At 43.4% G+C, this 20778-nt stretch overlaps 1 protein-coding gene across 2 annotated transcripts in view; it reads left to right on the top strand.

The window, feature by feature from the left end:
* Window positions 1-2440: 2440 nt before the first annotated feature.
* The window catches only part of gabrb2b (gamma-aminobutyric acid type A receptor subunit beta2b), a gene marked incomplete at both ends in the record, with an annotated part of 84844 nt that continues 66506 nt past the window's right edge, over window positions 2441-20778 (top strand). The window contains 3 exons of one of the 2 annotated variants that reach the window (XM_083764908.1): window positions 2441-2553; window positions 2695-2798; window positions 3474-3541. In XM_083764908.1, the coding sequence (XP_083621034.1) occupies window positions 2465-2553; window positions 2695-2798; window positions 3474-3541 (261 nt within the window). The remainder of the gene's footprint in view (window positions 2554-2694; window positions 2799-3473; window positions 3542-20778) is intronic. The other variant, XM_083764909.1, reaches the window with a different exon arrangement.

The raw sequence follows: 20778 nt of genomic DNA, 5'->3' as shown, positions 1-20778 counted from the left end.
ATCCTGCTTATCCAGCATGGAGCCACAACGGCTGAATACATGCATCAGCGGTCACTACACTACATTATCTCTACTTTCATCCACTGCGCCTTCAGGCACGGGGTTTTGCGCTTGTCCAAGGGTCGAATGCGAGGGGATCCATTAGTGAAGCTGGAATGCATGCCTATTGCCTATACCTGAAATATACCCTTGTAGAAAGGGAACGAGATTGAGTGTAGGGGGAGAGGGAGTGAGGAAGGAGGGGGAGAGAGAGACAGAGAGAGAGAGAGAGAGAGAGAGAGAACTATCTCCACATAATTTCTCAGATTCAGCAACATGGAGAGTGTTCAAAACGTACAGAGATGATAATTATTTTCTTATTTTCTTTAATTAAATCTTTTCTTAAGTAGGCTTATAATCTTACTCCTACTTATCCAAGGCACTATGGTGGAGAGCTTGTTTGTTGAGGTTTTGAGTGTACATCTGCGACACACCGTCATAAGACGAAGTAAATGACCTGGCGTTAACAGTGAGTTTTATCACACATCACCAACCTGACAGTGGCCAGTGAACAACAGCATCACCTCACTGTCATTGCCCTTTTAAGGGACCAAGCCCGAAGGGACTTCTTGGTCCTTTATTGTTTCTGTCTGTTTTATTTTTTCTTCTCACTTCTTCTTCCGTGCAGTCGTTTTTTGCGAAACTTGGCAATATGGTAGAGGGCTATATGCCAAATGGTGAGAACGCAAAGCCCATGGCCCATTGGCCAAAGGGTGGCGCTATAGCACTCAATTGAAAATGCAAACTTTGAACGCGCATAGCTCATGCATGAACATTTGTGAATTTGGACCTATTATGGACAATAAAAAAAAAGCTTCTTCTGCCCCTAATACATGCATACAGTGTCACATGCTTATGAAACTTTACAGTATGGTGGGTCATGCCAAATAGCACTGAAACCAGTCCTACTCAAATTGGCCATAGGGGGCGCTATAGCAATTTTTTGAAATGTCTGTCTGTTTGGGGTACAAACATCTGCAATACCGCTGGGTGACCTAAAGTGGCACTGTTGAGCAGCCTAAAATGGCTTATTGCTTGGTCCCGCCTTATCGCCGCTTGCAGCTATATTTCATTATTTTTCTTGACTTGAAAACTTAAAGGTGTCTTAATGTCCTGTATACCACTAGTGCAACACAGACAAGCACTGTAAATATGTGCCCCCGTCTCTCCCCCTCCCTCTCTCTCTCTTTGATCAAAAGTAGGCTATCCTGATATTTTAGGGGGCTTTAGTGCATGAATAGCCCATGATCTTTAATAATGAAAATATATAGGCCTATTAATATAATTTTACCAACCTTTTAAGACCCGGGGCTTCAGGGCTTTAGCCCCGACTTTCATGAATCTAAAAACACCCATGGCACCGCGGTGGTGTGCATCACTGTATCAACCCACGTCTCTCTTTCGCTTCTCTCTTTCACGTGCGCACCACGTACGTACACGCGCATACAAAGGAAGGAGTTCATGTCTAGCGAGCAAAACTCAACAATGTCCATGCAGCACACACAAAAGGTGAAATTAAATAGGCCAACGGCTCGTTTATTCTTGCATCCCTTCATTCCCCTTATTAGTTTGTAACGTTAACTTCACGAGGTTGTTTAATGTTCACAGTAAAATCACCAGTGCATGGTAAATGTTTACATGCGTAACTCTGAGGTAGCCTATATATAGCTATACATTTGTACTGAGTTAAACAGGGGTGTAAAGTATAGTAAGTATATAATTGGGATTTTTGTTTTGTCTTCCAATATTTCAATAGGCCTATACGACTTCCAATACTTTTACTTCTACTCCACTATATGCGTTGTGACTCGTGAGCCTGCTACTTTCAAAAATAATTCTAAGCTGTATACTTTTACTTTTGGTAGCCTATACTTTAAGTATTGTAGCGTCCCGGTATATTTACAGTAGGCTAGTATATTTTGATGCCAATACTTTTGTACTTTTACTCAAGTATAGGCTACATTTTGAATACAGGACTTCGAATTGTAACAGAGTAGCCTAGGCTACATATATCTACAATGCAGTATTAATGCGTTTACTTCAGTTAAACATGTGACTGTGAGTAGCCTACTATAGTAGCCTACTTCCATCCCTGCAGTTAAATTACTGCGGATTTTACTGTCAGGTTTTCGGGGGAGAGGGGGTCCTATATCCTACTTGAATTACGCTGCATGCCAAACGGGGGAATCCCCCCTCCCGTTTAACCGCTGTGTGTATCTTGGAAACTCGGAATCCCTCTTTCCCCTTTAAATTTTCCTCCGAACATGGGAGCAAACTCTACCACTCCTTCATGTTGTGGTCGAGTATTGCGCATGCGCCCGACATTGGAATTACCGCACTGGCCAGAATAAGTTGTAGCCTATCTCGTCTGTCTGTCTTCACTAAAAAGAAAAAAGAAAAATCCCAAAATCACATCATCACAACAATGGCAGTGTTTAGAATAAGGAGAAGGAGCCGTCTGTTTGGCGTCTTCTGGTCCTTTCCTCTGATCGTGGCTGTGGCATGTGCACAAAGGTAAGTGGCTGCTATTCCACGCTCCTTTACTTTCTGTGTGTGTGATGTTATATAGACACCGTGGACGTTACTTGGACATGTGGAGACCTGAGCATTTAAGCATTGATGTTCCTCTTTTGATCTCTTTTGTTCCACATGCAGTCCTCCCAGAGCAGCCAACGACCCGAGCAATATGTCTGTGGTAAAAGAAACGGTGGATAGACTGTTGAAAGGTTATGATATTCGATTGAGGCCAGATTTCGGAGGTAAACGAGCTCGTATTTTTACCAACTCCTTAATTTGACGTTATGTCCTATTGTCAGCCGGCATACCACTAAGTAGTAGCTTTTTGACGATAGTATAGGCTACATTTTCCACTCCGCTTCTTTAGGTAGGCTAATACACGTAGGACCTTTTTACACCTGATCGGGGACAGCTCGATCGTTCCACATGTGCTAATAATGTACGTAGCCTAATAAACACATTCGACACCATAATATAGGCTACTAGCACAATTAAAGCATGCCTTGTGGATGAATGGTTAAAATGGAATAGCTCACTGTAGGATTTTACATGTTGTTGGACGATATACGAATTGGACTACAATGTGAGTCGCACTGCAACTCTCTAGGCTAATTGTGAATTGAATGGTGTCCATTCGTGTAAAAATGTTGTTATAGTCGCGTATTATTTGGATCTGGTGGACATTTAACGAGATTATGTTTGAGTAGCCTACCAATTAGCCCATATGGGGATAACTTCTCATTATCCCCGACTATCGGCAGCTGCGTGCGCGACACTGCAAAAATGTATCCCGGCTAACAATAGTCATTTTATTTCACACTTATTACGATCGTGTCATTGTCTTCAAATGAGTCGTGACACCGTGTTTGCTGACTATGAATTATATAATGTGTTGTTCTCGTTTTGGGTCGCTTCAGGTCCTCCTGTGGCTGTTGGAATGAATATAGACATATCAAGCATAGACATGGTATCAGAAGTCAATATGGTAAGTTGAGATCCTTGTTTTTATTACTTGACCAATCATTTATCCCACGACACTTGCTGTGCAGTGTGTCAGTGACAGTGTGCATAACCACACCGCGGGGGACACCTCCCCTTCCCCCAGCCCCATGGGAACACGGGATACCCCCTTCCAGTGCTGGGTTGTCAAAATGTTTGGGCTATATGATTTTGTACACGCAACTTTTGTATTGTTCTGACGCATGCAGATTATGATTGAAACATCACAGATGAAAAGACGAGCCAGCCACGTATACGCTTTTCTATTGTCAAGGATCAGCCCGCTTCGTGATGCATGCTGCACCTGCTGCGAATTATAACCGTGTCAGATGATTGCTTTGAGAGTGAGCGTGTATAATGTGTGAGCATGTGTGGGCTTTATATTGGGCTGTCTCATATACAAAATGGTTGTTATTATGCCATACGCTCAGCATGTATGGCCTGGAACGTTTCAAGCAGGTAACATTAGGATTAAGATTAATAAAATGTGTCCGTGGACCGTCTCCCTGTTCACATGTCGGCATACTAGGCTATAACTTGAAACGTGTGATAGTGGCATGAGGAGATCAGGTTTTGCTTCATACAAGAGCACCCCCTAGTGATGGAGTTTAGGTACTGCGCCTTAGATTAGGTTAAAAATAACTTACCATTATATATAGCCTATATAGCCTATTTTTAAGGAAAGTCACTCCTCTTGACATTGACATTAAAAAACAACCCAAGACCCAATGGGGGGGGGGAACCATTGTCAACTAAATTATTTCACAGATTTGTTTGTTCATTTATCACTTGGATGATGTTTATTGGAGTTGCACTCATCACGTTTTCAGTGGCTATAGTTTTTACAAACTGGTGATAGCTCTCTCTCTCTCTCTCTCTCTCTCTCTCTCTCTCTCTCTCTCTCTCTCTCTCTGTGTAATTCTAGCTGTGATGTGAGTCATGACGTGATGTCAGAGAGTGATTACACGCCAGAGTATTTCTGGCAGCAGTATACCCGAAGGCTGTTGTTCTCGTTGTTATCTTTGTGTTCAAGCAAAGCGTGTTGATGAGTGGCGAGATGAGAGGAGGATGAAGCAGCGGTGCATTTGCATGCATGTATATTTGCATTGAAGTGTAGAAGGAGTTGCTGGAGAGTCTAAACACCTCAAGACACACGCACGCACGCACACTCGTGACCAAGCAACATGCAGTTGCATGCAAACTTGCACACATACTGTATACATACATTGATACACATACTGTACTCTTTCAGGACAACATGCACAGAGGGTCTCATGACCTGCACATTCATGTATTTATTGGGTGCTCTTTATGCGTTCATATGGACTAAATCAGTGATTCTCAATATTCGTATGTTCTTTAAAAGACCCCCAGTTTCATATGCATCAGGCCTAAAAATTTATGGACCTAAAATATTTGATTACGGATGGAACCAAATGGACACTTATGGTTCAACCTTGTTCCACCTGTACACTCTGAGTTACAGAGGGGTAGAACGAGTCAATTTGGTGTTCCCAACAATCATTTAGAGCCCCTGGGGGTCATTTAGAACCCCTGGGGGTCCCCGGACCACATCTGTGTAACCAAAGCATCATGCCACAGCTAGGGTCATGTGTCATACAGCTAATCCATTGTTTTCGGAGTGGGCGTACTGTATGTGTTGGAGGGCATCCACGTGTGTGTGAGATGCAAAAGTGGCACGCTTTTACACTGTATAATGTGTGTGCACAAAGAATATGTCAATCTTAAAAGTTGTAGCATCTGAACTATTGGCCATTATACTTTATTGCTTACTTGCCCTTTATGCCTGGCAAGAGCAGCAAGGATCTCCACTCCTGTCTGTACTTGGCCAGTGTCTTTACTGAACCCCAGGTGTGATGCAGGGTCTTCAAGGGCCACTTCACCCCTTTTGCAACCACATCTTATTTTAGTGATGTTTGGCAGACAAGAAGCATTTTGTAGTAATCCAGCAATCCAGTCAAACCCTATAGTCAAACACACAGACTGCATTATTCTTCTGACCATAGAGTGCACATTTCTAATTGAGCTACTGTTATCTACTATTGACATGTGTGACTGGAGGCTCTTCCAGCTGTGAAATGTCCCTTTCAGCTCTCCCTCCACTGTCCTACAGTGAAGGGCATTCCGGGTGGGGACTCCCTCTTTCATACTAGCTTCACTAAAACTATGCCTAAACCAAACCCTACAACTCTGTTCCCATAACACTATGCCTAACAGTATATAAACTCAGAGAGAATGTGCCTAAACCTAACCTTAATTCCACCACCTTTTCTCATAAGGTTGGTAGGCATGTGGTCCTGTTTACAGTACACCGGCTAAGAAGTTGTAGATTGTAGATATTATTTTGGTGTGAAATGTTGACAGGTTGTGGAGATTAGACGGGAACGCAGTTCTGGTACAGTCTCGGCATCATCAGCTCTGTTTTCATCTGGGTTACACTGTGTGTGTGTGTGTGTGTGTGTGTGTGTGTGTGTGTGTGTGTGTGTGTTGCATCAGCGTCTTTGATCTTCTCCTATGACTGTAATGTATTCACCAAATGGCAGCTGGTGTAGAGCATCTAGATCACTCTCCTGTCTTCTCTGGTCATTCTCCATATAGCTCCCTCTCTCTATGCCCCTTTAGTTTGGTGAAAAGATGGAGCCACCCTCTTCACTCTTTTGTGGATATACCCACGGAAGCTACGGGAGGGAGATGATGCAGTAGGTGTAGTGAACGGGGGTTCAGTCGATATAGCGGAATACTATTGACCATTATGGAGGAGTGCTAGGCCCCTACGGCTACCAGTAACATCACTGTGTGTGTGGACAGAGGCGTGCTTGCAATGTGACAGTTGCAAAGATGTTGTTGTAGCGCTCTTGATGACTTGGCCAAAGAATAGGAACCCGAGATAGAGCAGTTAGGAGGACTGCTGCCGAAAAATAACTGCTCCCTGACCTCTGCTGAATGCTGTGTGCCAACCTGTTGTCAGGTTGAGGTGTCGGCGTCAATCAAGTTGCTTCGTAACGTTTGTTTAGACCAGGGTTGTTCAATGTCTTTCAAGGCCAAGCACCCCTTAGGTGAGTGAGAGCTGAAGCACGGACCCCCCCCCCCCTCCCCTATATATTGTATTCATATTAAATGTGTGTTTTACTTTTCAGACATTTAATGACTTAAACCCTCAATCCTTTGTAAACTTGACCGTTGGGTTGTTAGTCGGTCCGCTCTTGTTTCCCCTGTACGTGACCAAACCTCTTTGCCGCAAATAGCCGATCTACACGCATTGTGATCTTGTAGATCTGCTATGTGCCCTCGCACCCCAGAATAGTGACGCAAGGGTTCAAGTGGTTAATGTAAAGCCCCCCCCGCCCCGTTCAGAATCTCAGAGGACCCACTAGAGGTCCTGGACCCCTGCTTTAAACCAATAGACTGCCGATAAGTTCCTCTGTTCCTACCTCTACATTGGTTGACGGGGCTCTAAAGTGACACTGATAACTTACAGTAAGTGTCATGAGCGACCAACCAGCAGTGTTTTCGTCAAGTGTCGAGTTGATAAGTGGCCTAAAGCTCTGCCTTCACAAACGGTGCTTATGTTTCTGCAGTGCAGAGCGGATCCTCACCCCGTTTCACCTCCACCCCTAAACCAAGTTTCAAACTGCCGAGGCACCTGGGCACAGTGCGCAGTGAACAAACACAATGTGAATTATGTATAAATGTAAATGAGGTATGGTGTATATGGAGCTCCAGGCCTCGGGTTATTACCAGCTCCACTGAGTCATATGGCATACAGCAAGTTACAGATTACTTGTATAGCGAAGCCCGGGAGCCCAGGTACGGAGTGAGAAAACGCTGTCTGGGTTCGTTACGTACCCACGAAAGATCCTTCACTCCCGGGTGTCCAACTCCAAGGGGCTGGATAATGTATGACGCAGTCATGTTAGACGTACAGGGGTCAGGTCTAGCAGCAGTATTTGTCTTTGTTTGAGAGTCCTGCCATTAACACCCTGTCATGTGAAGAGATCATAATGGTGTTGGAGGGAAGGTCACGTACCTACTGAGGGTTCATAACGCATGACTCAGAGGTGGACATTCACTCAAGTACACACACACTGAATGCCAATGGCATGTCAGACATGCAACCCATTGGGAAGCTGTACCTATGGAACGAGTGGAAAGACAGGTTAATGACGTAAACCCAATTTCTTTATTTTACATAAATAAAAAAACGTTCTTTCTTTCAGATTAAATACTGTGCCAACAGTTATTGTGACCCTGGATTGTGGTATGGAGAATACAGGAAGGAAACCAGCCTAGTCTAAGAATAGGAACAGTGATCTAGCACTGATCTGCTCGAGCGACTGCGTAAACAACTGCTTAAGACAACTAGTCTCAGTTCGAGAGAGAGAGAGAAGGTGCTGCCACACTTACTAAAGAGCCGTGGACGTTCTCGGCTGTCCGCAGCTTCTTTTCCGGGTTTTTAGACAGCTGGTGGATGGAAATTAAGCTCCACCTCCGTGGCTGACTGCCGCGGAGGAGAGCGTTTCCGGGAATCTGTCCGTTGCGGCAGTCAGCCGCGGAGGTGGAGCTTCTTTTCCATCCACCAGCTGTCTAAAAACTCGGAAAAGAAGCTAAGGACAGCTTCTTCTGTCCGCGGCTGTCGGCCGTTTTCCGCTCAGGTGTGGAAACACTGAGAGAGATCCAATTCAGCATTTTTGTCACTCCCTCTATCCTAATGTTCACTGTTACACATTTTGTTCATCTTTGCTGCCAACTGGCCGTGTGAAATGGTATGAATTAATAGCCTTGTAATCCTAGCATATCATAAGAGACTTGTAGCATCGCCAGTGAGTCGTCTGTAACCCACAAGTGCACAGATGGCCGGTGGTTATATGTGGCACGGGAGTACACCCAGTATTTCGGGTCAATGGACCATATCGTCCCTCATGATATGGGGGCCTGTGCCATGAGTGTGGTGTCATATGTGTCAAGGTGACCATCCAGGATTGGTCCATTATATTACATCCCACCAGAAAGTCCCCAACCTAGCCTTTATCGCTTGGCAGAGAGAATACTGTGTATGCTGATGACGAATGAACCTCCCATGGCCATCGTGACGCAAATGTCTCGGTTCAGAAGCAAAATTCTCATGGATTTTGTCGTCACGCATTTGTATTTATAGAATCAATTAACTTTCTTTCTATTTTGGTCCTTCACCTTCAACAGTCTCGGTGCCCCCTTTACACGTAAATAGTTTAAATGTGAGCCCAGTTTCACTCTTGCACCTTTTTGATTTTAACCCATTTTGGGTGGTTTGGTGTTTTAACTAAGCATTATGTTATACTTTAGCTATTGAAAAATATATACAGTACAGTACAGTACAGTACAGTACAGTACAGTACAGTACAGTACAGCGCAGCATCCAAGCAACTTGGTATATAGAAACATTGCCACTTGCCATGCTTGCTTTTAGACGGAAATAAAAACAAGCAAAACAAACAATAGGGCCACTCAGCCAGGTTGCCAACTTTGTACTTTCAACTGGATATTTTTGAAAAATCGTGAAAATGCGGCACAAATCTTTTAAATATATTTTCTTTCAGAAGACTTTATTTTATTTGGACGCCAGGCCTAAATGGGTTAACATCCCAGCTACCCCTCTCTCTCTCTCTCTCTTTCTCTCTCCCACCTGAGGAACTTTGCGGCAACCTGCTGGGCTTATCAACCAATTTTTCTCGGAAAGGAAAAAGAAGTCCACGCGCAACAGAAGCTGTATACATTACATGTAGCCGGGTCATACATCATTCAGAGAGAGAATGTAGCAAGCTCTTCAGAGGGCCTCCGGAGGGAAAGTCACAAGGGATGTGTGGAGGGAGGGATATTGGGAGCGAGAGAGAAATGGATGGATTGTGTGCGGGGGGAGGGGGGGGGGGAGGGGGGGGGGGGGTGCGTAAACAGCAACAAGCCCACCTCCATCTTGCATTATTCATTGCTGGTTTGTTTAGATACATGGGTCTCCATGCAGAGCCATGGTAATCCATTTAGATAACACTGATGTGCCTTGTAAAAGCAGAAAGACGACAGGCTGTTCTTTTGTTGTTGTTGTTGTTGTTTTCATATTGATAAAGATACTTTGTGTCATTAATAACGATGGTGTTTAGATGGGTGTTCATTAGCACACCGTTGAAAGTAAAGGATGATGGGGGCAGTGGTTGTAAAGCACTGCACAACTGTGCGCTGCATTCATTCACGCATGCGCGCACACACACAGGTTTGCGTCCTACACCCAGTTCTAAGCCCGGGTGCTGAACTTTTTTCACCCAGTGTCAATTATCTAATGTAATCCTGGGCTCTACATTACCTCAGCCAACCTGGGGAGAGCAATGGACTGACCTCATTCATCCTTCAACGCATGAGGAGTACAAGTGCTTCTTTTCACCCGACAGGGGGGGAGTTTCCCTGGTTGGACGTTCCAACCAGGTCCTTTCCAGGCCAGGGGGATAATGAAACCATATGGACCCTTACAGGTCCATTTGGTTTGGTTACAATCTCAAGAGTTACATTATTGTTAAACATCTGCATTACTTAATTTACAAGAAGTCTATACACAATTAAATAATTTGAAATAATTGTTATTTTGATCGTTTGCCCGTTATCTCTCCTACTGTATAATGGTACCAACATCAATACAGCATGGAATTGTGGACAAAGGATTAGTGCATGTTTTTTGTGAAGGTACCTACCCTCATGAACATGAATTTAGAGCCAATTTAAAAGCAGTTGAGGTGCAATGTAAGTGCAGACAAATGACTTTGTTTGATTTATGGCTCTATATAGTTAACGTGAGTCATAAAATCAGACAGACATCGAGTCATTGGCGTTCTAAATTAACACCATAAACAACAGTACAATATAAGCCTAATAAAAAGCTGCGTAGAAGTTAGTAGTTCATTGTGGACGTGCAGGTTACAACTACTTCTACAGAAAACTATGGCATCGCAGTTATTGCACGTTGCGTGCTCAAAGTAATTTCCCTCTCTGTTAATGTACCACACTTTGGAGGTTTGTAATTTTCTTCCAGAACAGTGGGCGTATATCCTCCCTGATCCCACTCACTCGTGTTGGTGGGGTGACGTCACCAGTGCATGCACAGACAGTCACACAAGGTGTGATTCCATTAAGCCTTTGCGAAAATAGGAAGCGTATGTTCAGCAAGTCGAAAAAAGAACTGCGCAGTGTCTCTTGTTTCCATCCACTGATTATTCGACTCACAGGATCAATAAGTTCATGAAATAAGCAGTAGGTGGCACTATTTTGCCAGTAAAGTGAGCCATACCGTTATATGACGTACATTTTTCTTTTTGATGTTCTTTTAGGATCGGACTGCCTGGTTGGCAATTGGGGACAGGTTTTTGTCCATCGGCTCCTAGGAATTTAATTAACTATTAAACTATAGGCCTATAGCTGGTAAGACTAGAATCACTAGATTGTAGCCTAAATATTAAAGTAGGCCTACTTTCCTGACTTTCTATTTAAGGGACATTTAACTATAAGCTGAACGCATTAATAAATAATAGCCTAAACATGTTTTTCTCCCCGACAGCCTGCTGCTCCTTGCAAACACAATTAACACACACAGAAACAGATACACATGCATGTATAGCCACCCTATAGCTTACTGTTGCCTGATTTGTGTTTCTTACCACGGTACAGAACTGATTCAACGCATCTCATCCGCTGTGATATTGTAGGCTTTAGGCTACATGAATGTTATTTGTGCCACATGCAACGTGCGACAAAAGCAATCCAAGTTTATGAGTTGAACTTAAAGGCTATAATATATTCGGGGCGCATGATGTAGCCTACGTTGGGACTCGATTGGAGCATAGCATTTCATTGGGTGTGTGTGTGTGTGTGTGTGTGTGTGTGTGTGTGTGTGTGTTTGTGTGTGTGTGTGTGGTGTTCGTCCCTATATTAAAGTGTGGTTTTTTTCCCCCCCGACAGCCCACCACCCCCTGCTGCCTCACAATAAACACACACGTAGGCTACAGACTGTTGCTTGATATGCGCTTCTTAATATTTACCAAAGTACATTGTGTCAGAAGTTCAGAGCTGATCTATAAGCTCCAACCAGGGAAACTTCCCCCTGTCAGGTGTAAAGGAGCAACTTGGACAATCAGGCATGAAGGAAGCATGAGTTCAAGTCCGTTGCTCTCCCCCATATATGGGGACTAGGTTGGTGGAGGGTGTGTAGAGCCCAGGATACTTTTTCGATATAGCCCCAAAATCCACCACCTTCGAGCGAAAAAGTGTTTTTGCGAAACATTTAGACTAATTCGCATTTTGAGGTGTTTCCATCCAGGAGATTTTGCGAAAGAGCCTTAATGCGCAAAAAAACGGCTTTATGGAAACACACCTACAGCAGAGCCAAATGAAGACTTATGGGAACCGTTTGCAGAACCGTTCATAAAGAAACGTTGGAACCGGCTCCGGATCCACAATCTTGGAACCAGGTCTGAAAAGGACCCGATTCCGAGTCCCAACCCTAGTAGGTACCCTCACAAAGAACATGCAGTAATCCTGGTCTCTATACTGCCTCCCCCCTGGTGGACTCCTCATGCATTGAAGGAAGAATGAGGTCAGTCCGTTGCTCTCCCCAGGTTGACAGAGTGAGTGTAGCGCCCATGATTACACTGGGTGAAAAAAATTGTTAGAAAAAAAGGAAGGCTGTGCAGTGTTCACCCATTCTCCATCCTCCCACTTGCCATTTTGGTGTGTGCACGTAAGCTATACGTTGTTTTACCTTAAATGCCAGTTGCGCCCTCTGTGTCACATGCATCTCTGTGTCTCATGTATCAACACTTATGTTTTTAACCCTTGGACTGCCAGTCCCAATTTTTTTGTTTGGGTAACAAATTGGCATATTTTTAATTCATCGTTTTAACATACAAGAAAGATCTGGTGGCTTGAAAAGATGTTTTTTCATTTTTTTTCATTGATAGCGTATTCTCTCGATTCGCCACCAGATGGCGGGAAAGCACCATTACGCTGATTTTGGCCAAAATAGACGGATCTTCCTAAGTTACTTCCGGTTCAACGATCAACAACATCCTGTAGTATTTTGAACCTAGTCAATAGCTTGGCTGGTCCGGATTGCTAAGCTAATGCTATATTTTTCATAACTAAGTCAAATTAATCTCAAATCAACCCCAAAAGATCGCAAAATATCACATTTTTTACAGCGACGCACATATAGACGGCGCGCGTGCACGATAGCGCACGATCACGCGGATTTCGGCCGTTTTTTTGTAAATTACATCCAAAAATATTAATATTAGCGAAAAAATATAATTTTTTGCTCTTTTGACCCCCCGATAACTGATATTGATTGTCATTCCGTTTATTCCGTTAACGGGAGGTTTAGATTTTTAGATTAATTCCATTTTTTCCGTTAATTGTAGGCCAAGGGTTAATAAGAATTTGAAGGTTTTCAGAAAACCATAGGTTAGGTTTTAGGAGGCGTTTTTAGAATCGTCCTAAATGGTCTAAATGGGTTAATATCATTTAAAGTAAAGGCCTGGAACCGTGGAGTTGGCTTTTTAGAATATAAAAAGATGTGAGAGGTTGCACTGATGCTGCTGCCTGGGGCCCATTTAGCTAAGTGATATTCCTTTTTTTTCCCCCACTGTAAGGGACATTTCTTAAATTGATACCATAACTTTTTGTGGCCCAGAGGGACCTCTCTCGTCTCTCCGGATCCAATATTGTTTAACTTTCACTGTTCGTGGTCTGAACATTATATGGAGATGATGCCCGAATCGGCTTCACTGCACTCAGTGGTTAATTGAAAAGTTTCTTCCATTGGGGAGTCAACTCTTTGCTTTCTAATGGAACATTGCAGGCAGCCTGCTGACCCTTTTATATTAAGAACATTGTGCACAACAGCGGGAATAATATGATACGCTGGTTATGAATAAGTCATTTTGGCACAACAACACTGGCCTAAATGGTCCTTGCACATTTTTTTTGTTTTTTGAAATGGACCATTTACGAGTGCAACACTGAGGACCGGCAATGTGATATAATGCCTGTGGCCGCTGGGCTTCAAAGTACCTTACAATTTCAAGAACCCCCATAACCCTGAGAGTGTATTATTACACTGTCAGACTTACAGACCCTTAGAGGTACATCTAGACCCCCTTCCCCCTTAGAACACAGAGGGTCTCTGTGGACCCCTTGAGAACCACTGTGTTCAGCTATTTCTCAGTATGAGCATTCAACCGCTTAAGCCCTACAGTACTTTGTGGATCTACAAGCTCACAACACATTGCAAAACATTGTGAGCTTGTAGATCTGCTGTTTTTGGATAAAAAAAATTTCTTCTTCTTTGGCATTTCTTTTTGTGTGCCAATAATCATTATAATATAGAGCAACATTGTTTTGGCAAGTGTCTGACAGTTGTTTTTCAAAGATATGCATTTTAATGTAATAATGAAAATCCTCTATAATAAAATCCTCCAAATAAGGGACGCCAGATTGAAAGTGGTTAAAACCTTTGGAGATTAAGGTAGATGTACCGTAATAAGGTTTACATCTACCGTGCGTTGCAGCTTTGAATAAGACATATCTTTGATTTCCCTGAACAGTGAAACACTACTGCAATTACGCCCCTTTTCCACTTAACCCAGTTAAACCGGGAAAGCATCTCATTTTAGATTTTTGCTTTGGCTGCCTATTCAAAAGTACAATTTGTGTGAGAAATACAGAAGCCATTTTGTAGACTCAGCCTCAGGTCCTAACGGGTTAAACCTTCAATGGTCAAGCACCAGGACATCAGGGTGGTATTTCTAGCCACCACATTACTCTCGCACACTTTAACTGTGACATTGTAATTAGTGTGAAGTATGTGTGGGAGCAAAATCCCTCATGTCTTTAACACCCGTGGCTCTCTCCCTTCACACCGGGGGCTCTTCTGCGAGGACTGTAATTACCGACTTGACTTGCAATAGCCATGAGCAGCCACTTGTCCACCCTGCTCTGAAGAGGACCCCTGTCAAAGTTCATTAGAGTCAGAGCGTGTTGCAAGGGCCCCTGTGAGGTCCAGTGTGCTCCTGTGCCATGACTGGTATTACACTGTATTACAGTGTACAACCAGTGGCATATGTAGAATAAGGAGAGGACAGGCGGCCGGCCGCCTGTCCAAATCCATTTCTGCCTGCCCAAAATCCATACACTGAGAAAAAAGATGACAAACAGACCTGAGAACTATTAGTGGCCAGCGGACTGGCCGTTGCGCGTAGAGCGCGACCCTCCAATCACCTGTTGGAAGGCAAATGCATGGCTTTCAGCCTTTGTAGCCTACTCGTCTGGCAGGTATATCTCTTTGAAAACCTTTAGTGCTTCTGGGGAGGTGGGGGAATTACATTTTGCCTGCCCAAAATGTAATTCCTGGAAACGCTATTGTGTACAACGCAATCAAGTGTTGTTTATCTGCTTATTTAGAGTATATTACCCCACCCATAATTGGGTATAGAGCTCGTTGATTTTTGAGGGGTGCTAGCCCCTTCTTTGTCCAGCTTTGAGTCTGTGTGAACACAAACATTGACAAAAGTGAGGACGCAAATTGTGATTGGCCAGAATGAGATGACGTATGATAAGAGTGCCCCTCACTTCACACGGGTGTCATTTTTATAAAGAACACCTTGTTGATCAGGCTTATCAAGCTGGGTTCTGTATCGAGCCCACTATCAAGCATTTTCTATTGTATTCTATTGTGGAAAGATGGGAGACAACAATACATTCTGAACAGAACTACAGTAGTATATTTTACTAGGGCCTTCAATTACAGTAATTTTCCAACAGACGGAAGGCAATTGACGAATAATATTGACACTGTTAACTGGTTAATGTGTGTAATGTATACCGTCACTTTGAAAGCGTAATGTTGTTTACCCGGGCAGCACTGATTGGCAGGTATCAATACAGTTTTAGACCAACATGTCTGTGCCAGCATGCGTAATTAGATTTATTTCTTCATCACCTCTTGTCTTGCTTGTTTAAACATGACGCCATGGGCTGCTATGCTCGATAACAGGTTTGATATGTCCAAAGCGTATTGATACCGGGCATCCTACTCATAATGGCTACTGGCGCGTGTGGTCTGATGCTATGCTACTGCCTGGGGGCCTGTTTTGCTAAGTGATGTCCTTTTTCACTGTAAAGGAATTGTTGGGCTGTTTAACACAAGTTTAACCATTTGCCACTAGCTTCCAAGTGAATTCATTCTTGCAGAAGCCATCGAAATGCACCTGTATGCTGTACGGCTAGAATGGATGCATTTTAATAACTACTTAAACTTGGAGCAGAATAGTTAAATCCAGGTGTCTTATTCTTAAAGGAGAATTCCATACTAAAAGGCTTTCTTACCTTTCTTTGTAGTTATTTCGTCCCCATCAAAGAGGTCCAGGTGTTTTTTTGTGCAAAAGCTCCTTATTGGCTATTTCCCCTAACATAAGCCCTAAATGAATTGCATTGAATTGAATGGGATGTATGGGGTGTTGTGCTAATTCGCTTATTTCCATCGCTCGAAATTATATATTTTTTGTATATATCCTCTCTTCATAATGTAAATAATAACCCAAGCGGCACACTTTACTACTTATTTTGATGGAAATAAGCGAATTAGCACAACACCCCATACATCCCATTCAATTCAATGCAATTCAATTAGGGTTTATGGTAGGGGAAATAGCCAATAAGGAGCTTTTGCACAAAATAACACCTGGACCTCTTTGATGGGGACGTAACAACTACAAAGAAAGGTAAGAAAGCCTTTTAGTATGGAATTCTCCTTTAATGGGAACATGAGCAGAGCACAGCATAAAGATCACTGCCGATACCCACGGGCCAGACTGCAATCAAAAACTCATAAGCTGCCAGGGCTGTAATGTCTGGGTGAATGTTGAATGAGGCTTTAGACCCCATCATAACTCTTCTATTAGCAGGTAGCCTGGGATCTGGATCACATTGTCTATACAGCATAAAATTCCTATTTGTTCCTTGGATGATCTTTTAAAATTACATTTCCCTCCAAGTTCCACAGCGATTTAGAGGTCATCTCCCAGTATGACTTTTCTCTGCCTTTGTTTATAATAACTTTGCGAATGACTTGCCTTTCTCATACTCTCGTTTAAAAATATTTTAATAGCAGGCTAGTTTATAATTGATTGGTTTGCGTATATAAAAGAGTATTCTGATTTTTTTTTTTAAGTTGGTCACAAAAAAAAGAAGAGCCAGAGACTTGTTTCCATTGTGGTTCATAAACATTCGAACGTCTAGAGATAAACAGCAAAAGAAACAATAAAAATAAAATAGAGTATTCTGAAACGGTTAGTTCCAATACTTGATTCTGATTGGCTGGTTGCCATGGTAAATCTCACAATAATCCACACCTTCAATCACTTTATATCATTCCCAGCTGTCTTACATTGATCCCTCAGCTCTGTAGCTGAACTGGGGAAGGGGAGCACTTGATTGCCTTACAAACAATGCGTCTAAGCACCGCCCGCGCTCATATGACTGTGAATGTGTGGCTCCGGGCGGCCTCGTAAAAGCATCAAGCGCCTCCTATTCCCCCGTCTTAGTAAAACCAAGGAAGTGTGGCTCGCAAAAAGGCGCAAAGTGTAGCTACTTTTGTGAATTGGCAATCGTTTTGAGGTTAATATTGCTATATGTTTGTAACCGTTTTAGAAAAGCAATAAGCCACTCGAGGTCCCAGGTTACTGGATATTTTCGAATGGCTGAAAGGGTCGGAGCCACGCCGATACACGTTGTGTCTTACTACGCCTCTCAGCCATTATATGATTATAAAATACCCGGTAACCTGAGACCTGTTGTGGCTTATTGCTTTATTATACCTTTGTAAAAAGGAGTTCTTGAGGAGCATTAAGTGGCTCAGGCATATGTTCTAGAGGCTGATGAACTAGTCGCACAAACCTAGTTACAAGATCATCGGATAGGCTACATCATACTATATGTCAAACTCCAGGCTCGTGGGCCAAATCAGGCCCGTGAATTTAATTATCTTTGGCCTGCGGCCCGGGATAATATTTAATTACTACTAGAACTCGTCCGCTTGTATATTGCATGCACCACCATAATAGTACAAGTATGTTAGGAGGAAAAGCATCAGGGAAAGGGTTAGGGCTCCATAAAAAAGTAAAAAAGCATTTATTAAAAATAAATGAAAAAAGTAATAAAAAAAAACCTGGACATAAAACCTTCACACCAGTGGCCTTGCTAGAGGCTGACCGGATAATGTTTTATTCCCCATTGTTGCGGCCATCACTTTCCTGACTTTTACACTATTCTATAATGCAAAGAACTGTCAATCCTACTATAAATGTGCAAGGGACGACAGATATTGCATAACTGGGTGCGGCAAGCATTTCCAACTTAATCATTCCAGACTTGCATCGTCTGAGTAGGCTGGTGCCGCCAGTAGTAGTAGTAGTAATACTAATAATATACATGCATGCACGCATGTACGCACGTATACTGAACAAACGCACACGATTAATCAACCATTTCCTTGTGGCTTAACTGGTCTGTATACATTAACCAGAAAAAGACCCAGGTGATGTGCATCAACACCCCAACAGAACCTCCAATCACCATTGATGGAGAGACATTGGAATGTGTTGAAGACTTCACATACCAATTGGAAGCCTCATAAGCAGAGAAAGTGGAATGCAAAAAGACATCAAGACGCGTCTAAACAAAGCAAGTGGTGCTTTCAGACAACTTCGCAACCTCTGGAAGTCCAAACAATATAGCCTCGAAAACAAGCTCAGGCTCTACAATAGTAATGTTAAGGCTGTCCTGCTATATGGCTCTGAGTGCTGGAGAGAAATGAAAGAGGATATGAGAAAGGTTGACGTCTTCCATATAGCTGCTTACGCAAAATCTGCAACATATTCTGGCCAAATAAAATCTCAAATGACGAACTCTATAAGAAGACGGGCAGCCTGCATGTGTCCCTTGAGATATAGAGACGCAGGTTAACGCATTCCGTGCGTTATAGCCTAATATCACAAGCCACGGTCACTGCCGATTTGTTTAATTACCTTTTGGAGCATAAGCCAAAGTATTTGTGCCTTTTGATCCATGAATAAATAGTCAACACGAGGAGAACTTCATCTGCCTGCGTCTCTACGTCTCTCTGCCTGTTTGTTTTTAAGAACTCCACTCCTTCTTTGTTTGTTATTTGAAGGTAGAACTGTTGTTTTGGTGCTTAACATTACCGATTTGGAGCTGGGGCGCGGACGTATTTAATCCGTCTTCCTAATGAATGGTCTAGCCATACACTCATACATCCCAGCATGCATCACAGACGTTATCCTTGACAGAAGCGCTAAAGATGTCGCTTGCGTCATTATTAATTATGGGAACCCTATTCATTGCGCAATTAGTGAATGTTAGAAAATGTCACGGGAAGGCAGACATGTCATGGGTTCCCCCAGGTTAAAGCAGTGCACTAGTTAGGCCCTCTGACTTGCTGTATGCCAGTGACAGTGAGTGATGAGTTGGATGTTTTCTCCCTCCAGCTGCAGGCCTAAGCATCAGGGCACAACATCTTGTTTGCTTGTCAACAGGCCACGCATGGGGAATTGACAACATATTGCCGTGGCGCCGTTAGCTCATTGCCGCACGATAATCCCTGCACCTGTCCTAGCTGCTCTCCCAAACTACACTGTCGCCGTCTCTCGCACACACTCATTCGCGCGCATGCACACACACACGTGCACGGCACGTCTTTCAAGCCTGACTTCATTGGGCAATAAAGACGAGCAAGGCTTATTGCCGTCAATACCCACAGATACACACACGCACCCACGTCTGCGTGCTCGCACATACACACATACACACACTGTTCTGTTATGATTTGAAGGCAGTGGGGATTACATTGATTCTCAAATCAAAATGGCTTAATCGTTGGTGCGTGCTGTTTCATGAGGTCCCCGGCTCTGCTCTGTTCTCCACTCCCCTCACTTCACTGATCTGTATTTTCATTACAATCAGCAAGAAAGTAAAGTAATATAAAGTTTAGATTAGCTAGTGGTACTTGAAAATCCCAAGTGTTAGCGGCCCACCCATCTGACCACTGAACTTACCGTATAATAATACTTAATAGGCACACATTTGTGCTTGCTAAAGGCAATGTTTTAGGCCCCGACGGCTGGCGTAGACGTCTGGGCACCGATAGGCTGCTAATCCAGCCCTTCAGCGTGTCGTGGGTTTAAATCCAGATCCCGACGACCTTTGCTGTGTGTCACTCACCATCTCTCTCTCTCTCTCTCTCTCTCTCTCTCTCTCTCTCTCTCTCTCTCTCCCCATTTCCTGTCAGCCTACTGTAATCTCCCAATAAAGGCAAAAAGGCCAAATCTAATAAATAAATAATTTCTTAATTTTCTTCAAGTGTCAGGTTGAACATTGATGAACCATGACCGTGCGCCAACCAATAGGACAGCGGTGAGCACACTTTCACCATTTCACTTGTAGTGAGCCAAAACGCCATCGCAAGTCAAATTACACCAGAACATGGGCATTCTGTCTGTGCTCCCCACTGCCCTACAAGACATCATGGGAAATGGAATGTGTCTGACGGATCAGCCTGAGATTCTGCACGGTGGACGGAGATGTGCATGTGACCATATATATATATATATATATATATATATATATATATAGCTTCAGATATCCTGCAGTGCTTAGTTCCTTCCCTTGAGAGAAGGACGTTAAGGGTGCAGAGAAACGGGTACAGTGGCAGTGGCGCTGAGTTGTAAGGAGCGTTGGCTTCTACATCAGCACAGCCGCTGAAAGTCAGATTCCCACAGAAATTCCCACCTCATTAATTATTCAGCGTTCCACTGGGAGCCAGGGGGAGCGTACTCAAGGAAACGAAGAGCCAAGAAAAATGGATGAGAGTAAGTTAACCGGAGTGGCGTTGAGAAATAGTTATTTTCCGTGCACAGAAGTTCTCACTCACTGCTTTTCAGAGCCGCGGAAGCTGTATGTGTGTGTGTGTGTGTGTGTGGTTGGTTTGCGCGTGCATGGATATGTGTGCAACTGTGCATGTACCGTTTCACTATTTATGTGCACAAGAATGTGACGAACACTGATGCACAATGACTCTAGAAGTTTTTCCATGTCTGCCGTACATGCCTGTGG

This window comes from Protomyctophum parallelum, assembly GCF_964188405.1.
Source record: "Protomyctophum parallelum genome assembly, chromosome: 1".
Lineage (NCBI taxonomy): Eukaryota > Metazoa > Chordata > Actinopteri > Myctophiformes > Myctophidae > Protomyctophum > Protomyctophum parallelum.
This window is presented reverse-complemented; position numbering and strand designations above follow the sequence as displayed.